This window comes from Pongo pygmaeus, chromosome 1 (assembly GCF_028885625.2).
Source record: "Pongo pygmaeus isolate AG05252 chromosome 1, NHGRI_mPonPyg2-v2.0_pri, whole genome shotgun sequence".
In the NCBI taxonomy this organism is placed as follows: Eukaryota; Metazoa; Chordata; class Mammalia; order Primates; family Hominidae; genus Pongo; species Pongo pygmaeus.
The window spans coordinates 63606452-63633283 of record NC_072373.2 but is presented as its reverse complement, the minus strand read 5'-3'; the positions used below and the strand labels follow the sequence as shown (position 1 = coordinate 63633283).

The following is a 26832-nucleotide window of genomic DNA, read 5'->3' as shown; positions in this document are numbered from 1 at the left end:
CAGCAAGTCAATCTTTTAGCTGGCAGAGGGTCTTGTCTTGATGTTGATGGCTGCTGACTGATCAGGATGGTGGATGCGGAAGGTTAGGGTGGCTGTGGCAATTTCTTAAAATAAGACAAGAATGACATTTGCCACATCAATTGATTCTTCCTTTCATGAATGATTTCTCTGTAGTGGACAATGCTGTTTAATAGCACTTTATCAACAGTAAAACTTTCAAAATTTGGGTCAATCCTCTCAAATCCTGCCACTGCTTTATCAACTAAGTTTATGTAATATTTTAAGTCCTTTGTTGTCATTTTAACAATGTTCACAGCATCTTCATCAGGAGTAGATTCCATATCAAACAACCATTTTCTTTGTTCATCTGTAAGAAGCAACTCCTCATTCATTCAAGTTTTATCATAAGATTGTAGCAATTCAGTCCCATCTTTAGGATATACTTCTAATTCTCTTGCTCTTTTAACCACTTCTGTAGTTACTTCCTCCACTGAAGTCTTGAACCTTCAAAGTCATCTATGATGGGGGAATCAACTTCCAATATCCTGTTAATGTTGATATTTTGACCTCCTTCCACAGATGTTCTTAATGGCATCTAGAATGATGAATTCTTCCCAGAAAGTTTTCAATTTACTTTGCCCAGATCCATCAAAGGAATCACTATGGTAGCTATAGCCTTAGAAAATATTTCTTTCTGTTTTTTTTTTGTTTGCGACAGAGTCTCATTCTGTCGCCCAGGCTCGAATGCAGTGGCATGATCTCAGCTCACTGCAACCTCTGGCTCCAGGGTTCAAGCGATTCTCCTGTCTCAGCCTCCAAGTGATTACAAGTGCCCACCACCATGCCCAGCTAATTTTTTGTACTTTTTTAGTAGAGACAGGGTTTCACTATGTTGGCCAGGCTGGTCTTGAACTCCTGTCCTCAAGTGAGCTACCGGCACCCGGCCTAGAAAATGTATTTCTTAAATAATAAGTCCTGAAAGATAAAATTACTCTTTGATCCATGGCTGCAGAATGGATGCTGTATTAGGCATGAAAGCAACATTTATCTCCTTGTACATCTCCATTAGACTTCTGCAGTGAACATTCACATGTCAATGGGCAGTAATACTTTGAAAGGAATCTTTTTTTTTTTTTTTTTCCCTGAGTGTTAGGTCTCAAAAATAGGCTTAAAACATTCAGTAAACCATGCTATAAATAGATGTGCTGTCATCCAGGCTTTGTTGTTTCATTTATAGCACAGAGGCAGAATAGATTTAGCATAACTCTTATGGGCCCTAGGATTCTCACAATGAGCATTGACCTCAATTTAAAGTCACCAACTGCATAAGCCCTTAACAAGACAGTCAGCTTGTTCTTTGGAGCTTTGAAGCCAGGCACTGATTTTACTTCTCTAGCTATGAAATTCCTAGCCAGCATCTTCTTCCAAGAGAAGGCTGTTTTGTCTACATTGAAAATCAGTTGTTTAATGTAGCCACCTTTATCAATGACTTAGCTACCTCTGAATAATTTGCTCCAGTTTCTACATCAGCATGTGCTGTTCTACCTTGCACTTTTATGTTGCTTAAATGGCTTCTGTCCTTAAGCCTCTTGTCTTCTGCAGCTTCCTCATCTACCTCAAGCTTTGTGGAACTAAAGAGAGTTAGGGCCTTACTCTGGATTGGGCTTTGGCTTAAGGGAACATTGTGGCTGGTTTGATCTTTTATTCAAACCACTCAGACTTTCTCCATATAAAAAATAAGGTTGTTTCACTTTATTTGTGTGTTCACTGGAGTAGCACTTTTAATTTTCTTCAAGACTTCTCCCTTTGCATTCACAACTTGGCTAACTCTTTGATACAAGAGGCCTAGCTTTTGGCCTACATCAATTTTCTACATGCCTGCCTCTCTAATCTTAACCATTTCCAGCTTTTGATTTAAAGTGAGAGACACGAGACTCTTTCTTTCACTAGAACACTTAGAGACCATTGTAGGGTGAATAATTGGCCTAGTTTCAATATTGTGTCTCAGCGAATAGGGAGGCTCGAGGAGAGGAAGAGAGTCAAGGGAATAACTGGTGGTCGATGGAGCAGTCAGAACACACAAAACATTGATTAAGTTCACCATCTCATATGGGCATGGTTCATGAAACCCCAAAACAATTACAAGAGTAACATCCAAGATCACTGATCACAGAACACCCTAGGAGAGATAATAATAAAGAAAAAGTTTGACATATTGCAAGAATCACCAAAATGTGACACAGGAACACAAAGTGAGCACAGGCTGTTGCAAAAATGACACCAGTAGACTTTCTCATCACACGGTTGCCACAGCCTTCAATTTGTAAAAAAAAAAAAAAAAAAAAAAAAATGCAGTGTCTGCAAAGAGCAACAAAGCGAAGTATGATAAAACTAAATAGGCTTGTACATAACAGTATCTGAAATTCCTAGTGATTGCTTTAAAATGTATTAAAAGACATCAGATAATGAATATTTATGAATTTGACTATCAGCTACTTCCCAGTATGTTGCCCTCTCTTGTCAAAGTATGAAATTCATTTTGAAAAGCATTCGTTAACCACCTATTCTGTGCTAGTCACCAATAATTTCATTGAACAATAGAAAGAAGGCATGAAATTAATGTTGAGGCCCTTTTTTAAAAATTTGTAACTGTTTTGCAACCAGATTACCTTAGTATGAATTTTGTAGCACTGGCAAAAGCACAATCTCTCTCAAGTTAAGCATCTTTCAATATATTTGTAATATGAAGAACTTGATAAATCCTCGCTCTAAAACCCAAGACTGAACAATGTCCTTAGATAATCCATGTTTACATTGGCGGTGGCCTAGAAGCTGTTTTGTTGATGAAGTATCTCCTTTTCCTGGATGTTCTCATGAAGGAGGCAATAAATAAAAGAACATAGGGTTTGATGCCAAGCAGATCCACATTCAGATCCTCATTCCACCACTTTCTAGCAGTGTAATGATGAGAAAGTTGCTTAATTTCTACAAACTTATTTTTCTAGTCTGCAAACTATGGCTATTTAAAGCTACCTTATAGAATTGTCGATAGGATTAAAACAGTTAACACATACTAAATGTTTACCATCATGCATGACATGCTCAATAAACTCTCATTGTCATCACCACCACCAACACATTATTTTTAGTTTGGGGACTGGACATTGATTGTATTCTTTGGCTTATGAAATATTAATAACACTATGATGTGCACAGATTAGAAGGATCCTAGATTTATGAGGGATGATGGGTATTATGTGAATGTAGAATGTTTTAAAAGCTTATTTATTTCACTATTAAATTCAGATGTCGTATGACCTTTTTGATGTTTGAGAAAAGATTTGTAGCATCTCTGAATACTGGCCCTCTTTTCTCCCATGTAATGTTGATGAAATTGCATCCTTATCCAGGAATGTTTTTTTTCCCCCAATAGGTGGGCCCCAGCGAGCCAGAGGAAGTGTTATTGGCAATATTAATGATGTTGAATTTGGAATTGCTTTCCTTAATGCCACAATAACTGATAGCCCTAACTCTGATACTAGAATAATACGTGCCAAAATTACCAATGTACCTCGTAGTCTTGGTAAGTCTTTGCTTATAGATGTTGTTCATAAGCCTCTTTTTAAAAACTTATATCTTATTCTTCATCTTATTACTTCCATTAAAGTTCTAGAGAATGCTACTACTAACTCATAAGTATGGTAAGCTTTTAAAGATACATGAGGTACTGGTATTTGTTTCTGGTATTCAACATTATTTAGAATTCATCGTTGTGAATAATATGCTGTGAAGACAATAAAAGAGACTGTAAAAACTTTGCTGTCACTTTATTTATCCTTTTTTTTCTTTAGGTTCAGCAATGAGAAAGATAGTTTCTATTCTAAATCCCATTTATTGGACAACGGCAAAGGAAGTAGGAGAAGCAGTCAATGGCTTTACCCTCACCAATGCAGTCTTCAAAAGAGAAACTCAAGTGGAATTTGCAACTGGTTAGTGTCAGCTGAATTTAATATTCTATTACTATAAAAAATGCCATGAAGATTGGTGGTTAATAAAAATACCTGTTCCCACATAGAATAATTTGAAACTTTTTGATGCAATCTTATCATAAGTGATACAAAAGCAATTTCATATTTTCCTGTAAACTTGTACTAACATAAGATCATAAGAGGCCATGTGTTCTCAAGCAGTCATTTTTATACCCTAAAAGTTTTTCTCCTCTCCTTTCTTCTCTTTTTAAAAATATTTTCTCTTTAAATCCGTAGAGAGGATATTAAAGACCAAACAAAGAAGGAAAATGAGTTACTGTTATTAATTAAAGACCTTTGTCTTTAAACCAAGATCCAATTAGGATACTTTATAGCAATTCTTTATGAAAAGGATAGAAACAAAGCAAACCTAAAGGCTTTTCACTTATCCCTAGTCTTAAGGAGTATGGGTTAGCTATTCATGACCCTTTCCGTGTACATACAGATGTTTAGAGAGCTCCATTTCGAGCCTCTTCACAGTTGGTCAGCCTCAATAGCAGTGACCTTTAAGGAAGAGGGGCTTGAGGAGGGCTTATCTTTAATCAACATTTAATCAGTGGAGAAGACAATTGGTTCTTTTCATGGGCATCCACTTACTCAGATGTCCTTTGTTACTTTTTGAAGCATCAGAAAGAACAAAGCAGTGTGGCCAGACTAGTGGTTTTTGCCAGCCACAGACAATTCATTTTTATAAGACTGCTTTGTTATTGCCTGTGAATTTAAAGTATGAAATTCGTGTAACCGTTTGCCACATTTTTTGCTACATAAAAAGAAATGTTAAAAGAAACTGAATTCAATAAACCTAACTCTTTAATTGGGAGGTTAAGTGCTAATTCAGTTCTCATCATCTATACTTATTCAAGTTTGAACTCAAATAACATAGCTGAACTGGTATGTAAGGTAAATCTGCTCTGTGCTTACAGAAACCATATTTTGTTTTGCTGTCAAAATGAATGTCTTGTAATTCCCAGGAGAAATCTTGCAGATGAGTCATATTGCCCGGGGCTTGGATTCCGATGGTGCTTTGCTGCTAGATATCGTTGTGAGTGGCTATGTCCTACAGCTTCAGTCACCTGCTGAAGTCACTGTAAAGGTAAAATGCCAGGATAACTTGTCTTTGTTGCTTATTAGAGTAATGATGAGTGAAAGGCCCATAGAATGAGCACAGATAACTTGTTCACTCTGTGGGGGAAAATGTCCAAACTACCAAGGCTATAAATAACTATCTGATCTTTGTTTAAAAATCTTCAGGGACAAGTTTTTACAAACTCTCTTAATGGTTTTACCACCCTCCCTATCAGGACCAAGATCAAATACTTGATGTAAGGCATTTGTTTAATTTTCTTTAGACAAAAAGGATAGTAATTCTTGCATAAACGTTTTTGTGTATCATCCATAAAATATTTCAGAAATTAAAGGATAACAATCGCCCTTTCACATCTTTGTTTATTCATGACCTACAACTTTGAGTCTCTTATTAAACTGAAATTTATGACAGCAAAATTATGAAACAACTATGTTATAATTAAAGGGTTCAAACCTTATGTTATTTCCTGAACACTACTGTACAATTATTATACAATTTCTATTAGCCCCTATACATTTTCTCATGAAGGAGGCAATAAATAAAAGAACATAGGGTTTGATGCCAAGCAGATCCTCATTCCACCGCTTTGTACCAATGTAATGATGAGAAAGTTGCTTAATTTCTACAAACTTATTTTTCTAGTCTGCAAACTATGGCAATTTAAAGCTACTTTATAGCTTTAAGGTTTTAAAGCTACTTTATAGCTTTAAGGTATTAAAGCTATAGGTATTAAATTAGGATTAAAAGAGGTAACACATATTAAATGTTTACCATCATGCATGTTGTGTGTTTTTTAGCTCCTAATCCTTTTTCCCCCCTCATTCTGCATTTCATAGTCCTCTTAAGGGAAAAAAAAATTAGTATGAGCCATATTGATCTTCAAATCCACATTGTTCTCCTTAGGATTACACAGAGGACTACATTCAAACAGGTCCTGGGCAGCTGTACGCCTACTCAACCCGGCTGTTCACCATTGATGGCATCAGCATCCCATACACATGGAACCACACCGTTTTCTATGATCAGGCACAGGGAAGAATGCCTTTCTTGGTTGAAACACTTCATGCATCCTCTGTGGAATCTGACTATAACCAGATAGAAGAGACACTGGGTTTTAAAATTCATGCTTCAATATCCAAAGGTAATTTGATAAAAGAAAATCCATATCTTTATGCCATCCAGTCTAAAGGGTTAAAAAAATTTAAAATAAGGACACTGAGGCCTACAAACATGATGATATCAGGTTTTTCATGTGTGTTGTCTATGCCTTTTTGTTAAGTAAAGCCCTATGGAAAAGCCAACCCAATTGGAGTTCTAGTACATTTACTTTACTAATATACTTCTTCATACTACACAGTGGGGTTGCTGTTGTTCTATTCCATATATGCAGAGAGGGTTAAAAACATGTAATGTGGCGGGGCATGGTGGCTTATGCCTGTAATCCCAGCACTTTGGGAGGCCGAGGCAGGTGGATCACCTGAGGTCAGGAGTTCCAGACCAGCCTGGCCAACATGGTAATACAAAAATTAGCCGGGCATGGGGGCGGGTGCCTGTAGTCCCAGCTACTCGGGAGGCTGAGGCAGGAGAATTGCTTGAACGCAGGAGGCGGAGGTTGCAGTGAGCCAAGATCGCGCCACTGCACTCCAGCCTGTACAACAAAGAGCAAAACTCCATCTCCAAGCAAAGAAAAACATACAATGTGTCCAAATGCTTTTCATTCAAATAATAAAGTCCATTTGTTATTGTTTGGAATTTTACATTTGTCAAGAAATTTTTTAAATTCCTGAAACATAATACAAAGCTGTGTCTTAACCTAAACTAGTCAAAAAGAATTTCTATATTTTAAAAGCAGCTTTTTAAAACTGTGCAGCAATGATCAGGATTCCAACTGTCATTTCTTGTTCCTGGAAGTTATAATTTTTTAACTGCTTTTCATTTTCCAAGCATGGTTCTGCAACCCTTGATCTAAGCAGTCCATCTATGCTATGTGGTTCTTTGATGTGTCTGTCTCCTGAGATTCCCTTTTCAGTCATAAGAGCCACCACAGCAATTAACATTCCATATTCTGTGGGGTTTTAATGCTGGGATGATTCTTGCATGTAGTCATGTTAGACATTAAATGTTTATGTGACTTTAGCTTTGAACTTTAGGCTCCCATGAGTTCACTTAAAAGGATTCACATTTACCTTGTGAATGTGTTTTGCTGTGTGCCAGCTTTCCTAAAATAGAGCCAAGTAAATTTTAAACTTCACTATTTTATCATGTTTAGCAGGTATGCTAAAAATTTATTTTCAGTGTTTACTCTTGCTTCCATCAGTCATGCTTATGACTGTTTTCTTCAATTTGTATCAGAATTGCTTCATCAAATTTGAGATCATAATAATCTTTAAGTACAAGCACACATTTTTTGAGGTAATCACAGATTCAGGAAGTCTCATAGCCAGTGACACCCATAGCCCATCTCCTCCACCCACACCATTGTCACCACTACCTTTTACTATTGCCATGCATGGCATGCCATGCCACTTGAACAAAAGAAATGAGCTGCCAGAGTGAGGAGTTACATTTTCTTTCCCTAATTATGCCTGCTTTTCAAATCTAACTTCTGTTTCTACTTTTTTCAGTACTCCATCTAATTTAAAAAAAAAAGATAACTGGGCACAAATAAGTGAATTTCTACCATCTGGAACTAGATGAATTAAAATGATTTCTGAAAAGTCATTACACTTTCTACCTAGTTGTGTACATCTTCCAAGCCTAAAACTGCTTAAAGATCTTTGTGGTGTCTTTAAGTGTGTTTGTTGGGGGATCTGGGTCCCACAATATAAAGAAACACACTGTAAGACCTTTAAGGCCCCTTACTATCCTTGGACACTATGATTCTATGAATTACATCCAATATATGTGTCATGGTTCTTGTCAATTTTAAGAATTGTGTACTTGCAATTTGTTTTTGAACAACCATTAGGGGGCAAGCTTGCATTCCTAGTAGCTTAACTAGCAAATTATGTTATGTCTAGACTAGAGCTAAGTATGGATGCAGTGAAATTAGAATCTTCTGGAGAGCTTGATGAAAGTTCAGATTTCTGGGCACAAAGATTTTTGGTTTAGCAAGTCCACGGTAGGGTCTGGGAGTTTGTATTTTTAACACAGACCCTAAATAATTCTAATATATCCGGTCTGCACTCTTGCTTTTGGAAAGTACTGGTCGAGAAAACTCACTAATATAAGTCAATCTCATTAAAATATTTTTATATCTTTAAACTATATTTAAAATTAATTATAAAGTGTATATTTTACAAACGAATCAGAGAGTATCAGAAATTATGAAGGAATATGTAAATTTAACTACAAATACCTTTTTTACAACTTCTTCATGGGAAGGAAAAAAAGTGAAATGAGAAGGTAAAGTATGCTCCAAGAAAAAATATTTGCATCACATGTTATTGACAACCATGATTAACCTTAATACATACAAAGATGCTTCAAAATCAGAAAGAGGCAAATACCCTCAGTAGAAAAATGCATAAGGCAAATTCACAAAACAGTAAATAATGACAAATGTGAAGAAACTGTTTACGCTCATTAGGAAGCAAGGAAATGCAAATTAATGAGTTATTTTCTGACTATAACAAGGGTGATGACTGCCTAGTATTACAGAGGTATGGGGAAGCGAACACCCTTACACACTGCTGGCAGGGGGATAAATTGGTTCAACATTTCTGGAAGGCAGTGTGTCTCCAATAGCCTTTCAAATGTTCATATCTTTTCAGTTATCTCATTTTGGGAGTCTATCCTATGAAAATCACAGAAACAGCCAAAGATGAATGCTTAGGAAGTTTTATCCAGTGTTATTTATAATAGAAAAATATTAAATATCCTCAAAGTAGGAAACAAATATGTAAGTTATGGCACAGCTATATAATAATAACTTAATCACTGAAATTGGAAATATTTAGCTCATTTATTCATTTAACAAATATTTGTTGAGTGCCTACTGTGTACTAAACATTGTTCTAGGTGTTGACAGCATCCCCGTAAACAAGTAACAAAGGGGAATGTTCATGACAATAATAACTGAAAAGCACTGTATGAGCCAAACCTGGGTTGCGCACCTGTGGGTGATTATAAGACAACGTTTACACCCATTAAAAACACAGATTCCCAGGTCTCTTTCTTGGCAATTCTAGTAGAAATGGGACCAAGGGAACCTATATTTTTAATAGGATTTTCAAATGATTTTTATAATTAGTCAAGCTTGGCAATTATCAGTCTGTATATCCTAAATTTAATTTCTAAGTATGTATTCACAAAATTGACTGGAAGGAAAAACATCAAGATCTCAGCAGTAGTTTGTTCCATTTGACAAGACTACCAGAATTTTATACTTTTCAAGGTTTCTACTATTATCATACATTATAAGCAAATATTTTTTATTGCCTTTTACTATCTCGAAATAAAAATTGTAACATAATTCAAAGTAACACACTTTAACTATAATATGAAAATCAATATAAGGAAAATAACTCATAATAACATTACACATTTTAATATGAAAATCTCTGGGCAGAAAGAAGTAGTTGTATACTCAAACACATACTGAATCCTAGTATGATTATTCTGGGAACATTAAGCAACTCTTAGTAATGTTCTGAATGAAACAGTCCAATCAGCCATCAATTTATATGCAAATTGCATTCCTAGAAAATTCACTATATAAATCGTGAAAAATGCTTAATATACGGCAAACACATTCAAAGCTTAGATAATTATAGATTTCTTACTTTCATGAAAGTCTCCTGCCACAGGACCTGTCCTACTCACTGAATTTTAATAGTCTTATTATGACAACCAAAGTATCTCCCAAAAAACTTCCCAAATTCCACCTGTTAGAAGATAGCTCCCCTATTTATAACCAAAAACCTAAAACTACTATCAGATAATAACTATGTTTACATGACATATTTTTTACACAATTATGTCCCCAGCAGTGTCCCACACAACCTAACTGGTTAAAGAATGTATAAACAAATGACTAAGTGGAATCTAAATTGTGACACACACACAGCAACCGTGCAATGATCACTTAGCAATATGCCCTAGATGTTTCTGTCCCATCTATCCTAGTACCACCCCCCTGCATGAGCAGGAAGACTCGGATGCTTTCAGGAAAGAGGTTTCTTAACTAACCTGTTCTTGTTCTTGTTAGCTTTTTTGTTTCTGACATCTAACTTAAATCGTTTCTTTTTTTTGAGACGGAGTCTCGCTCTGTCGCCCAGGCTGGAGTGCAGTGGCACAATCTCGGCTCACTGCAAGCTCCGCCTCCTGGGTTCACGCCATTCTCCTGCCTCAGCCTCCCGAGTAGCTGGGACTACAGGTGCCCGCCACCATGCCCAGCTAATTTTTTGTATTTTTAGTAGAGACAGACGGGGTTTCACCATGTTAGTCAGGATAGTCTCAATCTCCTGACCTTGTGATCCACCCGCCTTGGCCTCCCAAAGTGCTGGGATTACAGGCGTGAGCCACCACGCCTGGCTAACTTAAATCTTTTCTATTACAATATGCCTGTTTCCCCTTATTTTGACTAGATGAAAAGGAAAATACTTGGTCACACGTGGGTGATTTTGACCCAAATCCTCAATAGTGCTAATGGGGGAGATCCACAAAAGGAGGGAGATTCTTCACAGAGTTTCTATTTTTCACTGGCACAAATTATTTTAAGTTGTTTGAAAACAGCATTTCTCATTCTAGAGTAAAACAGGATAGTAATGGCTGGAAGAATAGGACTTTGCCCGTGGTTATGCCTGGCATATACATTTATCTTGGACCCTTGTTAGTTATCACATCATTTTTTTTATTGATGTAAACAACTTACACACAAAACCTGCTTCCAGTGGCATCTTGTCAACAATCTCTGGACTGTGATTCATGTACTTCTTGGTTTGGAAACAGGAAAAGTTTTCCATGCATGCTTATTTTCACCTATTGCATTTTTGCATCATGTGTTTCATCTTTGGCATATCTTCCCAGGGTAGATGGGACTGGAAAGAAACGAGGGGCAACTATTCTAATAAGCCAGTTAACTTTGCTTTCCTCTCTGTGGTAGGAGATCGCAGTAATCAGTGCCCCTCCGGGTTTACCTTAGACTCAGTTGGACCTTTTTGTGCTGGTAAGTACAGAGATAAATAAAGGGTTTTCTTTCAATGAAAATGTCAATATTGGATAGCATTAATGGATATCTATTGCCCTTTCACTAGGTATTTAATCATCACAACAGTTCTGTAAACATCCCATTTGACAGCTAAGGAAATTGAGATGTAGAAAAGTCAAATAAACTACCGACAACCACTCAGCATCAAGTGGCAGAGCTACATTTGAATTTAAGTTAATTGCAAAGCCCATGTTCTCTGAATTTGGCCACAGCCAACTGTGTCAGAGATAATGACTAAGTATAGATGTGGAGTGAGCAGACAGACAACACTATACTTCCTCTGGTGGCTTGATTGCCATAGGTGTGAGAGAGCCACAATACAACATTAAGTCACTTAACCCTAGAATTAATCAGAGGACAGGCAGGATTGTGGACTTATGACTAATGATTAAACCAATTTTATCCCACCAAAGTACCAACACAAGAGAGGTACAGATAACCGCTAAGTAAATGGCTTGAGGAGCTTACATTTACATACACAGTGCTTTTCTTTCATTGGTAGGTTATGTAATATAGTCTTGTGATAAAGAGGTGGTCTTTTGACTGCCCAGGTTCAAATCACAGCCCTGCCAATAATGACTTATATGACCTAAAGCAATTTATGTAACTTCTTTATTCCTCAGTTTTGTCCTGCAAAATGAGGATAGTAATAAAAATACTTATCTCCTAGGAATTCTGTGATGAAAGAGTTAAAGCAGGTAAAAGGCATTTAGAGCACAGTAGATGATAAATATATTTTAGCTATTATCATTGTTGTTTTAGGATATAACCTAACCATCTATTCACTATCAAGGATAACTCAGATGCCTCAAATTATTTTTATTTAGTGAATTCATTTTGTGGCACTTAAAGCATTTTCTATTGTATTTGATTCAACTTCTTGGCCTCTATAAGCAATTATTTTTACTGGCTTTAATAACTCCCAGAAAGTAAAGATTTTACATACTGATTTGGGCCTTTTTGTTTCTTCTTTCAGATGAGGATGAATGTGCAGCAGGGAATCCCTGCTCCCACACCTGCCACAATGCCATAGGGACCTACTACTGCTCCTGCCCTAAAGGCCTCACCATAGCTGCAGATGGAAGAACTTGTCAAGGTATTCACAAATCTAATAAACACATTGAAGCAATGGGTCAAGGATTTCTTTGACCTAGAAAAAGTATGATAGACCCATTATCTTCTTTCCTACTACTTCTGCCCACACCTTGGCAACAAACAAAGAAGGTCTCCACTGGGCTGAGAAAGTAAGAAAGCAGGAACACTGTTCATGCACTGCCTGCATGTGGGGCACTCTCAAGGCAGGAATGCCTGGAGCACCTCACTCAAGATCTCAGAAAGAAGAAGTAACTTCTTAAAAGACACCTAATTTATAAGTGGTCTGATTAATCAGTCAGTCTATGAAGATATTAATCACATCATGCTGCTGTGAGTTTGTCAGCTATTTAGCCCACCTGAAGTGACTCAACCAAAAACTTTAGTCCTTCTTGTTCTTTTCTAGTTTCAAGGGTCCTTCACTGCTTTTTGTATCCCTGTTTCACAGCAGGTTCTTAGGCTGGGTGTTCTTCAGCTCACCTCAGTTGAATGATTCCCTCTGTTGCAGATATTGATGAGTGTGCTTTGGGTAGGCATACCTGCCATGCTGGTCAGGACTGTGACAATACGATTGGATCTTATCGCTGTGTGGTCCGTTGTGGAAGTGGCTTTCGAAGAACCTCTGATGGGCTGAGTTGCCAAGGTATAAAAATGGAGGCCTTTTCTTTATGTTCATGACAGTAAGAATTAGACCTACCTTTTGACTCCTTGAAAGTTAACTGTCTCAGAAACTCCAAGAGGAAGGGACTACATAAAAGGGAGAGAATGAGGAGATATCCAGCAAGTGGGACTCCTGTCTCTCTGGAGGACTTAAACCTGAACTTCATTTTATGTTTTATAAGTTGAGCCTCTTCATAAGCTCTTATTCAGATATATTCCACAGCTATTTTAAATACGTATAGCACAGTGGTTTTGAGTGACCATTTGCCTGTTACCATTTGATTGAGATCATACTACACAGTCCAATAAAATCTATTTCATAAAATTCCATTGCATAAGACTGCCAGAATGTTTGTTGAATGATGTTTTTAATAGGCTATTTTTTAGAACAGTTTTAGGTTCACGGCAAAATTGAGTAGAAAGTACATAGAGTCCCATATAACCCCTTCCCTCCACACACACAGCCTTCCTCACTATCAATATCCTACACCAGGGCGGTACGTTTGTTACAGTCAATAAACCTACACTGACACATCATTATCACTCAGAGTCTAGCTTAGATTAAGCTTCTCTTGGTGTTGCACATTCTATGGATTTGCAAAAATTTATAACAACATGTATCCACTATGATAGTGTGGTACAGAATAGTTTCATTGCCCTCAACATTCTCTGTTCTTCACCGAATCATTTCTGTTTCCTCCAACTTCTGGCAAACACTGATCTTGTTAGTCTTTGTGGTTTTGCCTTTTCCAGAATGTCATATAGTTGGAATCATACAGTTGTGCAGCCTTTTCAGATTGCCTTCTTTCACTTAGTAAGATTTAAGTTTCCTCCACCCCTTTTCATGGCTTGATAGTTCATTTCTTTTAATTGCTCGATAATAAATATTCCATTATCTAGATAGAACAGTTTATCTACCTAGTGAAGGACATCTTAGTTGCCTCCAAGTTTAGGCAAATATAAACAAAGCTGCTATCAGGATTTTTCATAGAGAAAAAGACAGTGGATCCAAAACTGAATGTCTATCAATAAATGAAGCATGGTACATCTACACCCATGAACCATTGGGCATCCATGAGAAAAATTCAGATGTAGGAATGTATGTATAATTTTGCAGAAAAGAGTATGTAACTGGAAAAACCAAAGAAAAAAGGAAATGGACCTATATATTTAGGTGGAGATATTTATGTGGCTGCAGAAGAAATATATTATTATTCATACTAGATAGTTAATGTTGTTTGCCTTTGGTGGGCAAGAAGGGTAAAAAGGGAGAAGGGAGCCCAACCAAAAGAGGAAGAGGAAGAAAAAAAAAACTGCACTAAGAAAAATCTTTTAAAAGTATGTGATCACAGTCAGGTGCAGTGGCTCACAAATGTAATCCCAGCTACTTGGGAGGCTGAGGCAGGATAATCACTTGAACCCAGGAGGCTGAAGTTGCAGTGAGCTGAGATCATATTGCACTCCAGCCTGGGTGACGAGACTCTGTCTCAAAAAAAAAAAAAAAAAAAGGTATATGATCACATCTGTGTTTATGTAAGTTAACACATTGTAGATTTTGAGAGGTTAAATTAAAAGATGTCAAATAGAAAACAAGTACACAATAAGAGACATTGGCAATCTGGAATGTGAGGTGAGGAAGTGAAGAGCCCAACTATGGTGATTTTTCTTTTGAAGGGTTTGGAATATAGCAAGAGAGAAGTGGCAGGAGCTTGAGATGAGTATGGACCTGAGAGAGCGATTTGGTTATGAGAGGAAAGTTTTGATTATATCTACAGGTTTATTGGAAAGACGACTATAAGAAGGAAGGACTTTTTTTTTTTATTATACTTTAAGTCCTGGGATACATGTGCAGAACGTGCAGGTTTGTTACATAGCAATACACGTGCCATGGTGGTTTGCTGCACCCATCAACCCATCACCTACATTAGGTATTTCTCCTAATGCTATCCCTCCCCTAACCACCCCCTCAATCCCTCGACAGGCCCTGGTGCGTGATATTCCCCTCCCTGTGTCCATGTGTTTTCATTGTTCAACTCCCGCTTAGGAGTGAGAACATGCGGTGTTTAGTTTTCTGTTCCTGTGTTAGTTTGCTGAGAATTATGGTTTCCAGCTTCATCCATGTCCCTGCAAAGGACATGAACTTATCCTTTTTATGGCTGCATAGTATTCCGTGGTGTATATGTGCCACATTTTATGTGAAGGACCTCTTCAAGGGGAACTACAAACCACTGCTCAAGGAAATAAGAGAGGACACAAACATTCCATGCTCATGGATAGGAAGAATCAATATTGTGAAAATGGCCATACTGCCCAAGGTAATTTATAGATTCAATGCTATCCCCATCAAGCTACCACTGACTTTCCTCACAGAATTAGAAAAAACTACTTTAAATTTTATGTGAAACCAAAAAAAGAGCCTGTATAGCCAAGACCATCCTAAGCAAAAAGAACAAAGCTGAAGGCATCATGCTACCTGACTTCAAACTATGCTACAAGGCTACAGTAACAAACAGCATGGTACTGGTACCAGAACAGATATATAGACAAATGGAACAGAACAGAGGCCTCAGAAATAACAAAACATCTACAACCATCTGATCTTTGACAAACCTGACACAAGCAATGGGGAAAAGATTCCCTATTTAATAAATGGTGGGAAAACTGGCTGGCCATAGGCAGAAAACTAAAACTGGACATCTTCCCTACACCTTATACAAAAATTAACTCACAATGGGTTAAAGACTTAAACATAAGACCTAAAACCATAAAAACCCTAGAAGAAAACCTAGGCAATGCCATTCAGGACACAGGCATAGGCAAAGACTTCATGTCTAAGACACCAAACGCAATGGCAACAAAAGTCAAAATTGACAATGCAGTCTAATTAAATTGAAGAGCTTCTGCACAGCAAAAGAAACTATCAGAGTGAACACGCAACCTACAAAATGGGAGAAAATTTTTGCAATCTATCAACTTGGCAAAGGGCTAATATCCAGAATCTACAAGGAACTTAAATTTACAAGAAAAAAAAAACCATCAAAAAGTGGGCAAAGGATATGAACAGACACTTCTCAAAAGAAGACATTTATGCAGCCAACAAACATATGAAAAAAAAAAGCTCATCATCACTGGTCATTAGAGAAATGCAAATCAAAACCACAATGAGATACCATCTTACGCAAGTTAGAATGGCAATCATTAAAAAGTCAGGAAACAACAAGGTGCTGGAGAGGAGGTGGAGAGATAGGAATGCTTTTACACTGTTGGTGGGAGTATAAATTAGTTCAATCATTGTGGAAGACAGTGTGGTGATTCCTCAAGGATCTAGAACCAGAAATACCATTTGACCACCAATCCCATTACTGGGTATACACTCAAAGGATTATAAATCATTCTACTATAAAGACACATACACACGTATGTTTATTGAAGCACTATTCACAATAGTAAAGACATAGAACCAACCCAAATGCCCATCAGTGATAGACTGGAAGGACTTTTAAAATGCATAGGAGGAGGGAATGATTGATGGACCACAGTCCTCACCTTGGTGAGGAAGGGTAAGATGGGCTGCAGAGCTCAAAAGCTCAAATGGGGGGACTTTTCTTCAGTAAGAGAAGAGGACTTTCTTCCTCTGGGACTGGAGGAAAGGAAAGGAAAGGAAAGGAAAGAAGGTACAAACCACAGGCAAGTCCCCAAGAGTTTGAGGAGTTCATGCCTGCACACTGTTTTTGTTACACTATGACCCAGATGGTGTTTGGGAAGTACAATGTGGCAGTGACTGCAAATGTAGAGAAATGCTGATGTTGATGCAGTCAGGCACAGGTGGATAAAGACTTACACCAAGCTAGTAGCAGCAAGAAAGGGGAAGAAAGGACAATTGCAAAAGACCTTAGTGTTGTTGGAGTTTTTTCCTGTCTTCAGCATCCCAGTCTGTCAGTAACATTCCAGGACTGGAACTTCCAAGAAACAGGAATGACAGCCATATGGCAAAATACTTAAAGTAGAAGAGTGTTTCATTGACATAGTTATGTGTCATTAGCAGTTGTCTACTTTTAAAAGTATTGAAGGGAGATACCCTCTCCAGCAATTAATTCTATCAAGTATTTGGCAGATCACATGAGTGCAAATATACTGGATAGGTTTTAGAGAAGATCTTAAACATGGTAATGATCAAGATCATTAAAATGTTAAACATTTGGGATAAATTAACTCAGGTTTCCTAATAGCGTATAATGAAAGTTTTGTTTTATTTAACAGATATTAATGAATGTCAAGAATCCAGCCCCTGTCACCAGCGCTGTTTCAATGCCATAGGAAGTTTCCATTGTGGGTGTGAACCTGGGTATCAGCTCAAAGGCAGAAAATGCATGGGTAAGAAAAGGGCTTTGAATTTAAAGGAATGACACCTCTATAACTTCTCAATGATGTCTGATCTAAATGCATACACCATGTCTTGGTACTGGTTCCTATATAGGACATCAAGCGTGCAGCATGTATGCAATCCATGCAAAACCAAAATGACAAAAAATGCTGTTTTATGAGTTTCTTTTTCTAATTACATACCCATTCTTCATAACATTTCCTCTAATTTTTTTGCAAAAGTATATCTATACATATATGTATGTACATATATATGTACACAAATGAAGTTAGTGTATATAAATTTTATTTTTCTAAGAGGAGAAAATGGTTGGTATGGCTACCTGCTCTGTAAAACAATATTTTGTTTTTGTTTTTGATTTTTATTATATTTTAAAGTGTGTTACATACATTGTTGAATTTAAGCACTTTAACCTTACGCAATGATTATGCAATGAATATATATAAAAATAATATCCCTAAAATCCAAAAGTATGATTTCTCTGGAAAAGGTGAATAAATAATTTTCTTAATCTACATTACCTTTGTTCTTTTATCAAGATGTCAACGAGTGTAGACAAAATGTATGCAGACCAGATCAGCACTGTAAGAACACCCGTGGTGGCTATAAGTGCATTGATCTTTGTCCAAATGGAATGACCAAGGCAGAAAATGGAACCTGTATTGGTGAGTGTCTGGCTGTTTCCATGACTGAGATCAGTTTACCGTCAACAAGTCAAGTAAGGCATTCATTTTAAAACTAGTGATTAGAGTAAATTTAAGCTAACAGGGAAATCTTTCTTTTTCCATAAGTACTCCCAACTTCTAGGATAATTGAGCTCCAGGTCCTAGGGTCATGGCTGTACCCAGAAATGGAAGCTCACTATGAAAACTTATGACTATTTTGAGCTCCCATCAATTAAACATTTGGTTTACATAGTTTAATATCCACAAGCATTAATATTATCTCACATAATTTCTAATATAAAATTTAGCGTATATGTTAAGAATTTCTTGGAGGAAATAAAAATTATGTTTGTAGAGATTAAAATTCAAAATATAATTATTTTGGAGCTGTATATTCTTTAAATATCAAATCCATGACCAGACAAATAAAATAAATAATTTGCCCAAAATTTATGCTTTGCCTATCTATTCTACATCAATGACCAGACACAAAGGTACATTATAGTTCTCCCTACATTTGTTCTGTGTATGTCTAGGCTGTACCAGCCTGGTTAGCAGAGCTAGCAACTGCAGGATTTACAAAAATGAAAGAGAGATACCATTCCCATTCTCATTCCTGCTAAAAAACACAGCAGAAAGAAAGAATTTATGGGTTAAATTGGCCTACTCCACTATACCCCCTCCCCCCAAAAAAGCAAAAACCTATAATATGAAGAGAATGAAACACCATAAAGAGGAACAAATAAAATTCTACAGGAATACCCAAGAGAGTGACTGTATCCAGTAGGAGTCACTATGAAGGAGGTCATGGAAATGATCACATTTAAATATAAGTTGGGATGTTACTAGATGGAGATGACAGAAAAAGGAAAGCAAGAAAGCCTTGTATAGGGGAGAAAGAGCTGAACTTAGGGATAAAGTGTTAAAATTCATTGTTCCTTCTTGATGGCTATCTGACCTTGGACAAGTCTTATGATTACACAGAAATTTGAGTTTAAGTTTCTCATTGTAAAAATAGCACAGTTTTTCTTTAAAAAAATCAATTCTAAAATATTAATAAAATTATCGTATCTTGGATTTGTTTCAGAACAATATGATAGGAGTGGGGGATAGATATAGATGAAGGAATATTGGCCATTTGTTGATAGTTGTTAAGTTCATGGTGGTTTAGTATAATTTAAAAAAAAACAACTGGTGATGGGAGTTGAAGTATCAGATTTCAAAGACCTGTTTCAGCTCTCACACTATAGATATAGGTCAATACTCTCCTTATCATTTAAGTGTAGCAGCCAACTCGGTCAGGAGTTTGAGACCAGCCTGGCCAGCATAGTGGAACCTCATCTCTACTAAAAATACAAAAATTAGCTGGGCATGGTGGCGCATGCCTATAGTCCCAGCTACTCTGGGGGCTGAGGCGGCAGGATTGTTTGAACCCAGCAGGCAGAGGTTGCAGTAAGCTAAGACCGTGCCACTGCACTCCAGCCTGGGTGACAGAGCGAGACTCCATCTCAAAAAAAAAAGTAGCAGCCAACTCAGAGCATCAAGTACAGTTACATGCAACTCTAAATATTTTTCAGAATATTGGCCCTAATTATGTATAAGCTTAACTAGACATGAGTTGAAAGATCAGAAACTTTTTAAGAAGCTACGGCAAAAATCTAGCCTAGTGGGAATGGAAATGTGGAGATACATGGTTTTGATTGAAGGAAATAGAACTACCCAATCTTGGCAACTGAGAGAATAAGTTAAAGATGACTGACAATTGTACTTTGTATATAGCAAATGTTCAAACTAATACTATTACTAGAAACTCTTTTAAAAGAAATGCTTTTCAATAGCAGAATACAGAACGTAATTTATCATTTAAAGCTTGATGGACTTGAAACACAGTCCTGCTGTTATCACAAATAGGGGAGTAAGGTTAAGGCACTGAGGGTGTTCTGGGTTTGAAGTAGTGGTAAAACAAAGAGAGATGGGGATGTCCAGCTAGCAGCTAGAAACATGGGACTGTAGATCAGAAGCAATGTAGCACTATTGCTCTCAATCTGACTAAACTCTAATCACTTGTATAAATAAGATGGCAAAAGGAGGAAGGGATATAGAGAAGGAGAAAAAAAGAAATCTGTGAATAAAACTCTCTCCATAATAGGGAGCAGGAGGAGGAAAAGCAGCCATTTAATAAGTGGCAGAGCTGAGACTTGAACCCAGGGTTTCTGATTCCAAGTTGTAAGCTGATATGATCTCAACCACTTGGTGAGAAATGCAACCTTTGGCAATTCTACAGAATGCTGACTTTAAATACAATGACTTTGGGTTTGAAAGAGGAAATGTTACTTCTTATTGCCTCCATGTCTGTAGATATTGATGAATGTAAAGATGGGACCCATCAGTGCAGATATAACCAGATATGTGAGAATACAAGAGGCAGCTATCGTTGTGTATGCCCAAGAGGTTATCGATCTCAAGGAGTTGGAAGACCCTGCATGGGTAAGTTAATAGGAACTTGTTGAGCAATAAAGCTACTGATGTAGTTACCTAGCCTTACCAACTCCCTTAGGGCCACTTTCTCTATCCTCAAATGGTCTCTTGTTACAATAATAAGGTATGTGAATTGATTTACGTCATTCAACACAATTTGGATACTTCTTCAGAGACTTCATATTGAGCTCAATTTACACTGACATTTCAAGTGATAATAATCACTTACTCTGTGCTTGCTATATACGCCACACATATCAAAGTGAGGTTCTGATATAATTGCCATCACAACTTAATTATCAAGATTATCTCATTGATTATATCTCTATGCACATGACATAAATGTTTGCATAGATACATTTTATTTGAGCATGAAGTATATTTGTATGTAGTATGAAAGTTTAGGTGTGAGGTATTAAAATAGGGACACGCAATTTAAATAAATGGATAATTACTTTATCATATATTTAATGCTTACTGTGTGCTGTTCCCTTTGCTAAAAATATCTCATTTCTCCCCAGTTGCCTATTTGTTTTCATCTTAGTTATATTTGAATATGAAGGCAAATAGAAAATATCTGTAAGATAACCACATACTTTTGGTAAAAATCAATGCATTTATAATCAAGAAACTGATCTATCAAATTGTAGTCTTCCTTAGAATATTCAATTACACTAAAATAATGTTGTGGGCTTTTAAATACTAGCTTCTGGATTTCATGCTATGCTTTTCAAATTGGTTGCCTTCTTGTCTACTTAATGATTATTTATAGCAAATTCTCCCAAAAAGACTTAGCTCTGTCTTTATGCAATCCCTAGCATAGTATTTTGTATGTAGCAAATGTTCAAACTAATACCATTACTAGAAACTCTTTTAAAAGAAAATGCTTTTTAATAACAGGAATACAGAGCATCATTTTAGTCTTCTATTTAGATATTATCATTTATATATAGTTTAACATCTTGATCAGCCATAACCGTGACTTTTCAGAATGAAATAGGTGTATTTATTCACCAATTTGGCCACCAGTTGGATCTCAGACATTGTGCTAGGGAATAAAACAAGAATGCAGAACCGTTGCCTCAATAAAAGAGTTAAAATGGCTGGGCACTGTGCTTCACGCCTGTAATCCCAGCTACTCGGCAGGCTGAGACAAGACAATCTCTTGACGTGGAGGTTGCAGTGAGCCGAGATTGCATCACTGTACTCCAGCCTGGGCAATAAGAGCGAAACTATGTCTCAAAAAAAAAAAAAAGAAAGAAAGAAAGAAAAAAAAGAGTTAAACTGTCTCAAAAAAAAAAAAAGAAAGGAGTTAAAATATTAATTTTTACCTACTAAAATAGTTTTTAAAGCAAAATTTACTATTTTATTCTACCTTCCTATATCGTTCTCTTTCATGCCACTGTGGTAATGAATTAAAGAACTTGGTTTTCATTCCCTTTTCCAATTTATACAAGTACAGATTCCATGTGTGGACCTAACAATAGAAAGAAAATAACTTTCTAAAATTTTATGTGTTTGGTGAGTTTATATCTTAGTGAGAACTGATTCTATGTCCTTGTTTCCTTGATTTTAATCTGTTGGGGGAAAATGTGCTTGGCTTGTTCATTAATTCAAAATTATTAATTCAGAAAATAAAATTTTAAAGTCTGTAGTTTTGCCAGTATTCCTACCTCTAAAACTTATAATGGTATGGAAGATTAGAGACACTAGTTACCAATATTATAACTAAATACAAACTAGAGATGTGATTTCATTTCTGCTTCTACTGATAAAATTAAGATCTACCTTAGCTTTTGAACTCTGGTTTTCGTGTATTTAAGACTACATATTCCCATATGATCTTTTTTTGTTTCTACTGTTCACAGCTTGATTTGGCACATGATATCAAGCCCATTCCTTCATTAATTCAACAAATGTTTATTGAGCACCTACTTTGTGTTGGATGATGTTCTAGGTTGTGGGAATACATCGCTAAACAGGGCAGACCAGGTCTCTGCCCTCGTGGAGTTTACCTTCCAGGGAGAGAAAGAAGAATCACAAAACAAATACACAATTTCAGACAGTGATAAGCACTTTAAGGAGACATAAAACAGGAGAGAGAGAGACCCAGATTGGGGTGGTAGCACTGTGATCCAGGCAGCCTCTCTGAGAGACTGGACAAAAGGAAAGAGCAGGCCAGGTGTGGTGGCTCACGCCTGTAATCCCAGCACTTTGGGAGGTCGAGGCGGGCAGATCACGAGGTCAGGAGATCGAGACCATCCTGGCTAACACAGTGAAACCCTGTCTCTGTCAAAAATACAAAAAAGATTAGCTGTGCATGGTGGCACATGCCTGTAGTCCCAGCTACTCGGGAGGCCGAGACAGGAGAATCCCTTGAACCAGGAGGCAGGGGTTGCAGTGGGCCGAGATCATGCCACTGCACTCCAGCCTAGGCAACAGAGCAACTCCATCTCAAAAAAAAAAAAAAAAGGAAAGAGCAGCCACGATGGGAAGGTCTGAGCGAGTGTATTTCAGGCTGAGAAGAAGCCAGGGCAATGTCATTCAGAAAAGAATGCACTGACCATAATCAAGGAAGAACCAAGGGGTCGGGCTGTTGGAGCAAAGGTAGGCAGAGGGTAAGGAGGATAAAGAGCCCATAATAAAGAATGTGATGGGAAAACATGAAAGGTCTTGGGCAGACAAGCAATATGATATGGTTTACATTTGGAAAAGATCACTCTGGCTGCTATGTGGAGAATTAGGAGGGCAAAGATGCTTGCAGAAAGACCAAGTCATTTAAATAAAAATTTAAAAATGAACATAAAAGTAGTTACGTTTTTTAAAATTGTATGTGGACATATTAGAAAACTTCCAACATTGTAAACCAGTAGAAAAATCTGAATTCCATCTGAAATATTTGTCAAAAGAGAAAAAAGAGAGAAATTTCCCAAATGTACACATATGATTGTATTAAGAGGTACTATCTTGAGACTTTTTTATAAGTGAAGTTTGATGAAAATTATATTCATTTGTGATTCCACACTCTCTTGTACCTTTTTCCAAGGAAGATACACAAATTTTAACAATTTAAGATGTCTCTGCCTAGTTGAACTAAGAAAGCTTAGTGTAGTATTTCTAAGATTTAAAATCTTAATGTTACTCTTAGAATTACATGTAAAAACATATACCAAATTAGCTTAAACTGATCAAGGAGACAAGGCTGAAAACAGAGCTCCCTAGATCTTAAGGCCATCATAAGTGAGTCAAAGGAGTATGAATTCACAGAACTAGTGTGTCTTGTTTTCTGAGCCACTTGCTTCAATGTGAATGTTCAAATAAAATGTGTGCATATAATGTAGTATTTAGGGGGAGATTTGCAGAATCTGTCCCATGTTCATAACTGAATGATTAAAGCTTTCTCAAAAGTTCACAACAGTTGAGGAGAAATTACTGTATGGCTGGCTTTGGAGGGTAACAATGTCTTCAGTTTGTTTCACAGACTCATTCTTTATTCCTGTGTTTTGTGTGTGTATGTATGTGTCTTTTTTTTTTCTCTTTTTTATGTCATGGCACACGAGCAGACATTAATGAATGTGAACAAGTGCCTAAACCTTGTGCACATCAGTGCTCCAACACCCCCGGCAGCTTCAAGTGTATCTGTCTGCCAGGACAACATTTATTAGGGGACGGGAAATCTTGCGCTGGATTGGAGAGGCTGCCAAATTATGGCACTCAATACAGTAGCTATAACCTTGCACGGTTCTCCCCTGTGAGAAACAACTATCAACCTCAACAGCATTACAGACAGTACTCACATCTCTACAGCTCCTACTCAGAGTATAGAAACAGCAGAACATCTCTCTCCAGGACTAGAAGGACTATTAGGAAAACTTGCCCTGAAGGCTCTGAGGCAAGCCATGACACATGTGTAGGTAAATGTCAGCCGTATTACATTTCCTTTCTGTGGGCTCTCTTACTGATCAGAGTCAAAGTATGTGTACAACACCTGTGATTGTTTGAGTGCAGTGAACTACATCTGATCTCAAGTCCGGAATGACTCAAAATTTCAAGACATTTATTTTGGCACCTAAAAACTATTACAGACTTGAGTCAAGTGAATTGTGGATTTACATGTGGGCATTCTAATAATTTATTGTGTTATAGTAAGTTTCTCTTTTTGGTCACCCTGAAGGTGTTACTAAACTTGATGCTAAGTAGAAATAAATTTCAGTGGCATCCAGAATATAGTTTATTTAAAAGAGGATGTAAATATTGCCACATAATGTAATGCCATCAGATTATGACCACATCGGATTGATGGAAAAGCAGTGGTTTAAAAGTGAAAGTGTCAGCTTCTCAGTCGACTGCTTGTTGTTCTGTATGACAATCAACATCCCATTGACTGTTGCTCCACAGTCCCCGTAGAATTGCTGTTTGATTATTGTGTATGTTTGTATGTCACTGAAAAGATAATATGAGTTGGGACAAAATTAAGTTGCTTCTATCACTCTGAAATATGTGCTTGCAGTATCTTTATCTAAATTCACAAGTCTATAATTTCATTTGTTTGCAAAAGTGAAGTATAATTTCCAACTTAAGAATTGAGACCTTGTTTTCAGTCAAGTTGCAAACATTACCATCTGTCACTCATTTAACTCAATTTTCTGTGAACATCTACAATTAGCATGTCATTGACCTACTCAAAAGGAATTAGCAAGCATTAATTAGTTTTACTATTTGTTAGCTGGAAAAAATTAGCAAAGAAAGAACATAGGAGGGAAGTAAAGAGGGAGGGAAGAAACAAATTCTGTTTAAATTCAAAGACCACTATGCCAGCCTCATTTTCTTACATTTCTGGAAAGCGTTCTACACTTTGCTTACTCTCTCCTAACTAGGCTTTTTGCTAAACATTTTTTAAACATTTCTTCTCCTTCTATCTTCAATTTTTTTTTGTTTCTTTTTCTACCCTTGCCCAAGCCCTGTTACTGCATTATTATCTTCTCAGATGGACTACTTGGTCAACCTTAGGTGGATTCATCTTCCCATATCATCTCTACTCAGTTGGACCCTCAGTCCCTCTGGACACTCTGGACACTCAAACTTTACCCTTTGCTTTTTAGGTTCATATTTTTTCCAGCACTTTTCTGTCTTTTTTACCCTGATGTACCTGCAGCTTAATATAAGGAATATGGAAACTTTTACTTTGTGATTAGCTTACCAGAATTGTTGACAGTGCTCGTTTCTTCTACCACCAAACATAAATGCATTAACAATTCTCTACATTTCGTCCCATGTGGTCAAATACTGTTTAATTGCTAAATATGTGGACTCCAGTATTCTTGCTAGTATGTTAAACAACACTGTCAATCTGCTACAAACTGTTCTGAGTTTTGGTAATTTTTTATGCCCACAATTTTGATCTGACTCTTCATTAAAGTTGTTCACTATTCTTTTATTGACAGAATTAACATCTGACATTTTGTCTTTCAAAGTTTCTTCCAAATAGTCATCCCCACTAGAGGGTTTTCACAGCCTAGGTAATAGGTTACCATCCCATTCTCAGCCTTCCTTTTAGACAAGCACTTTCTTTTGTTCTACCTTTACTTTCCTGCCCAAAAATCTGTTATGAAAAATGAATTAAACCACACCCTCCACACTATACACCATTAGCTGGTTTCTTCCAAATTATCAGAAGGTCCAAGTTATTTTAAGAAAGGTTCCTGATTAACAACTCATTTCTCTACTTCTTCATCACTATCTATCACTGCAGTTTCACATAGTAGAGGCTTATAAATGTTTTCTGTTTTCTGTTTATGTTAAACCAATGTTATGTTATCACAATCGTCTTCTTCAGACAGTCATCTGCTATTTGAGGCAGCCACTATTTCACAGTAAGGGTCAATCTTGGAGAATCTAAAGTAAAAATTTATAGCTAGTCCATTACTAGATATTTAAGTTTCTTTGGGGGCAATTCATAGGCTTAAACATTTCTTAAAATACGGTATTTTATAGTATTGGGACTAATGAAGAAACATACAGTAAGATTGCAGACAGCTTTGGAATTATACAACAAGACCATCTTGCAATAAGCACCAAATGCTTTTAATGAACTATCTGGGACAGACAAGTTATGAAAGATTCAAATTAACAGTGTGAAATCTTGTTAGACTTGGGCTAAAGTTTAGTTTTTGAAGAAATTGATTCTAAAGCATAACAGGAAAAATGACCATTGCATTCCTTCTGAA

General features: G+C 36.8%; 1 protein-coding gene across 4 annotated transcripts in view; it reads left to right on the top strand.

Moving 5' to 3' along the window:
- The window catches only part of HMCN1 (hemicentin 1), a 448248-nt gene that overhangs the window by 410063 nt on the left and 11353 nt on the right, over window positions 1–26832 (top strand). For 3 of the 4 annotated variants that reach the window (XM_054449377.2, XM_063647968.1, XM_063647964.1), the window contains 11 exons: window positions 3434–3583; window positions 3852–3989; window positions 5000–5121; window positions 6019–6256; window positions 11222–11284; window positions 12303–12422; window positions 12927–13061; window positions 17339–17452; window positions 18002–18127; window positions 20486–20614; window positions 24169–24519. In XM_054449377.2, coding sequence (XP_054305352.1) covers window positions 3434–3583; window positions 3852–3989; window positions 5000–5121; window positions 6019–6256; window positions 11222–11284; window positions 12303–12422; window positions 12927–13061; window positions 17339–17452; window positions 18002–18127; window positions 20486–20614; window positions 24169–24519 — 1686 coding nt within the window. The remainder of the gene's footprint in view (window positions 1–3433; window positions 3584–3851; window positions 3990–4999; window positions 5122–6018; window positions 6257–11221; window positions 11285–12302; window positions 12423–12926; window positions 13062–17338; window positions 17453–18001; window positions 18128–20485; window positions 20615–24168; window positions 24520–26832) is intronic. The other variant, XM_063647967.1, reaches the window with a different exon arrangement.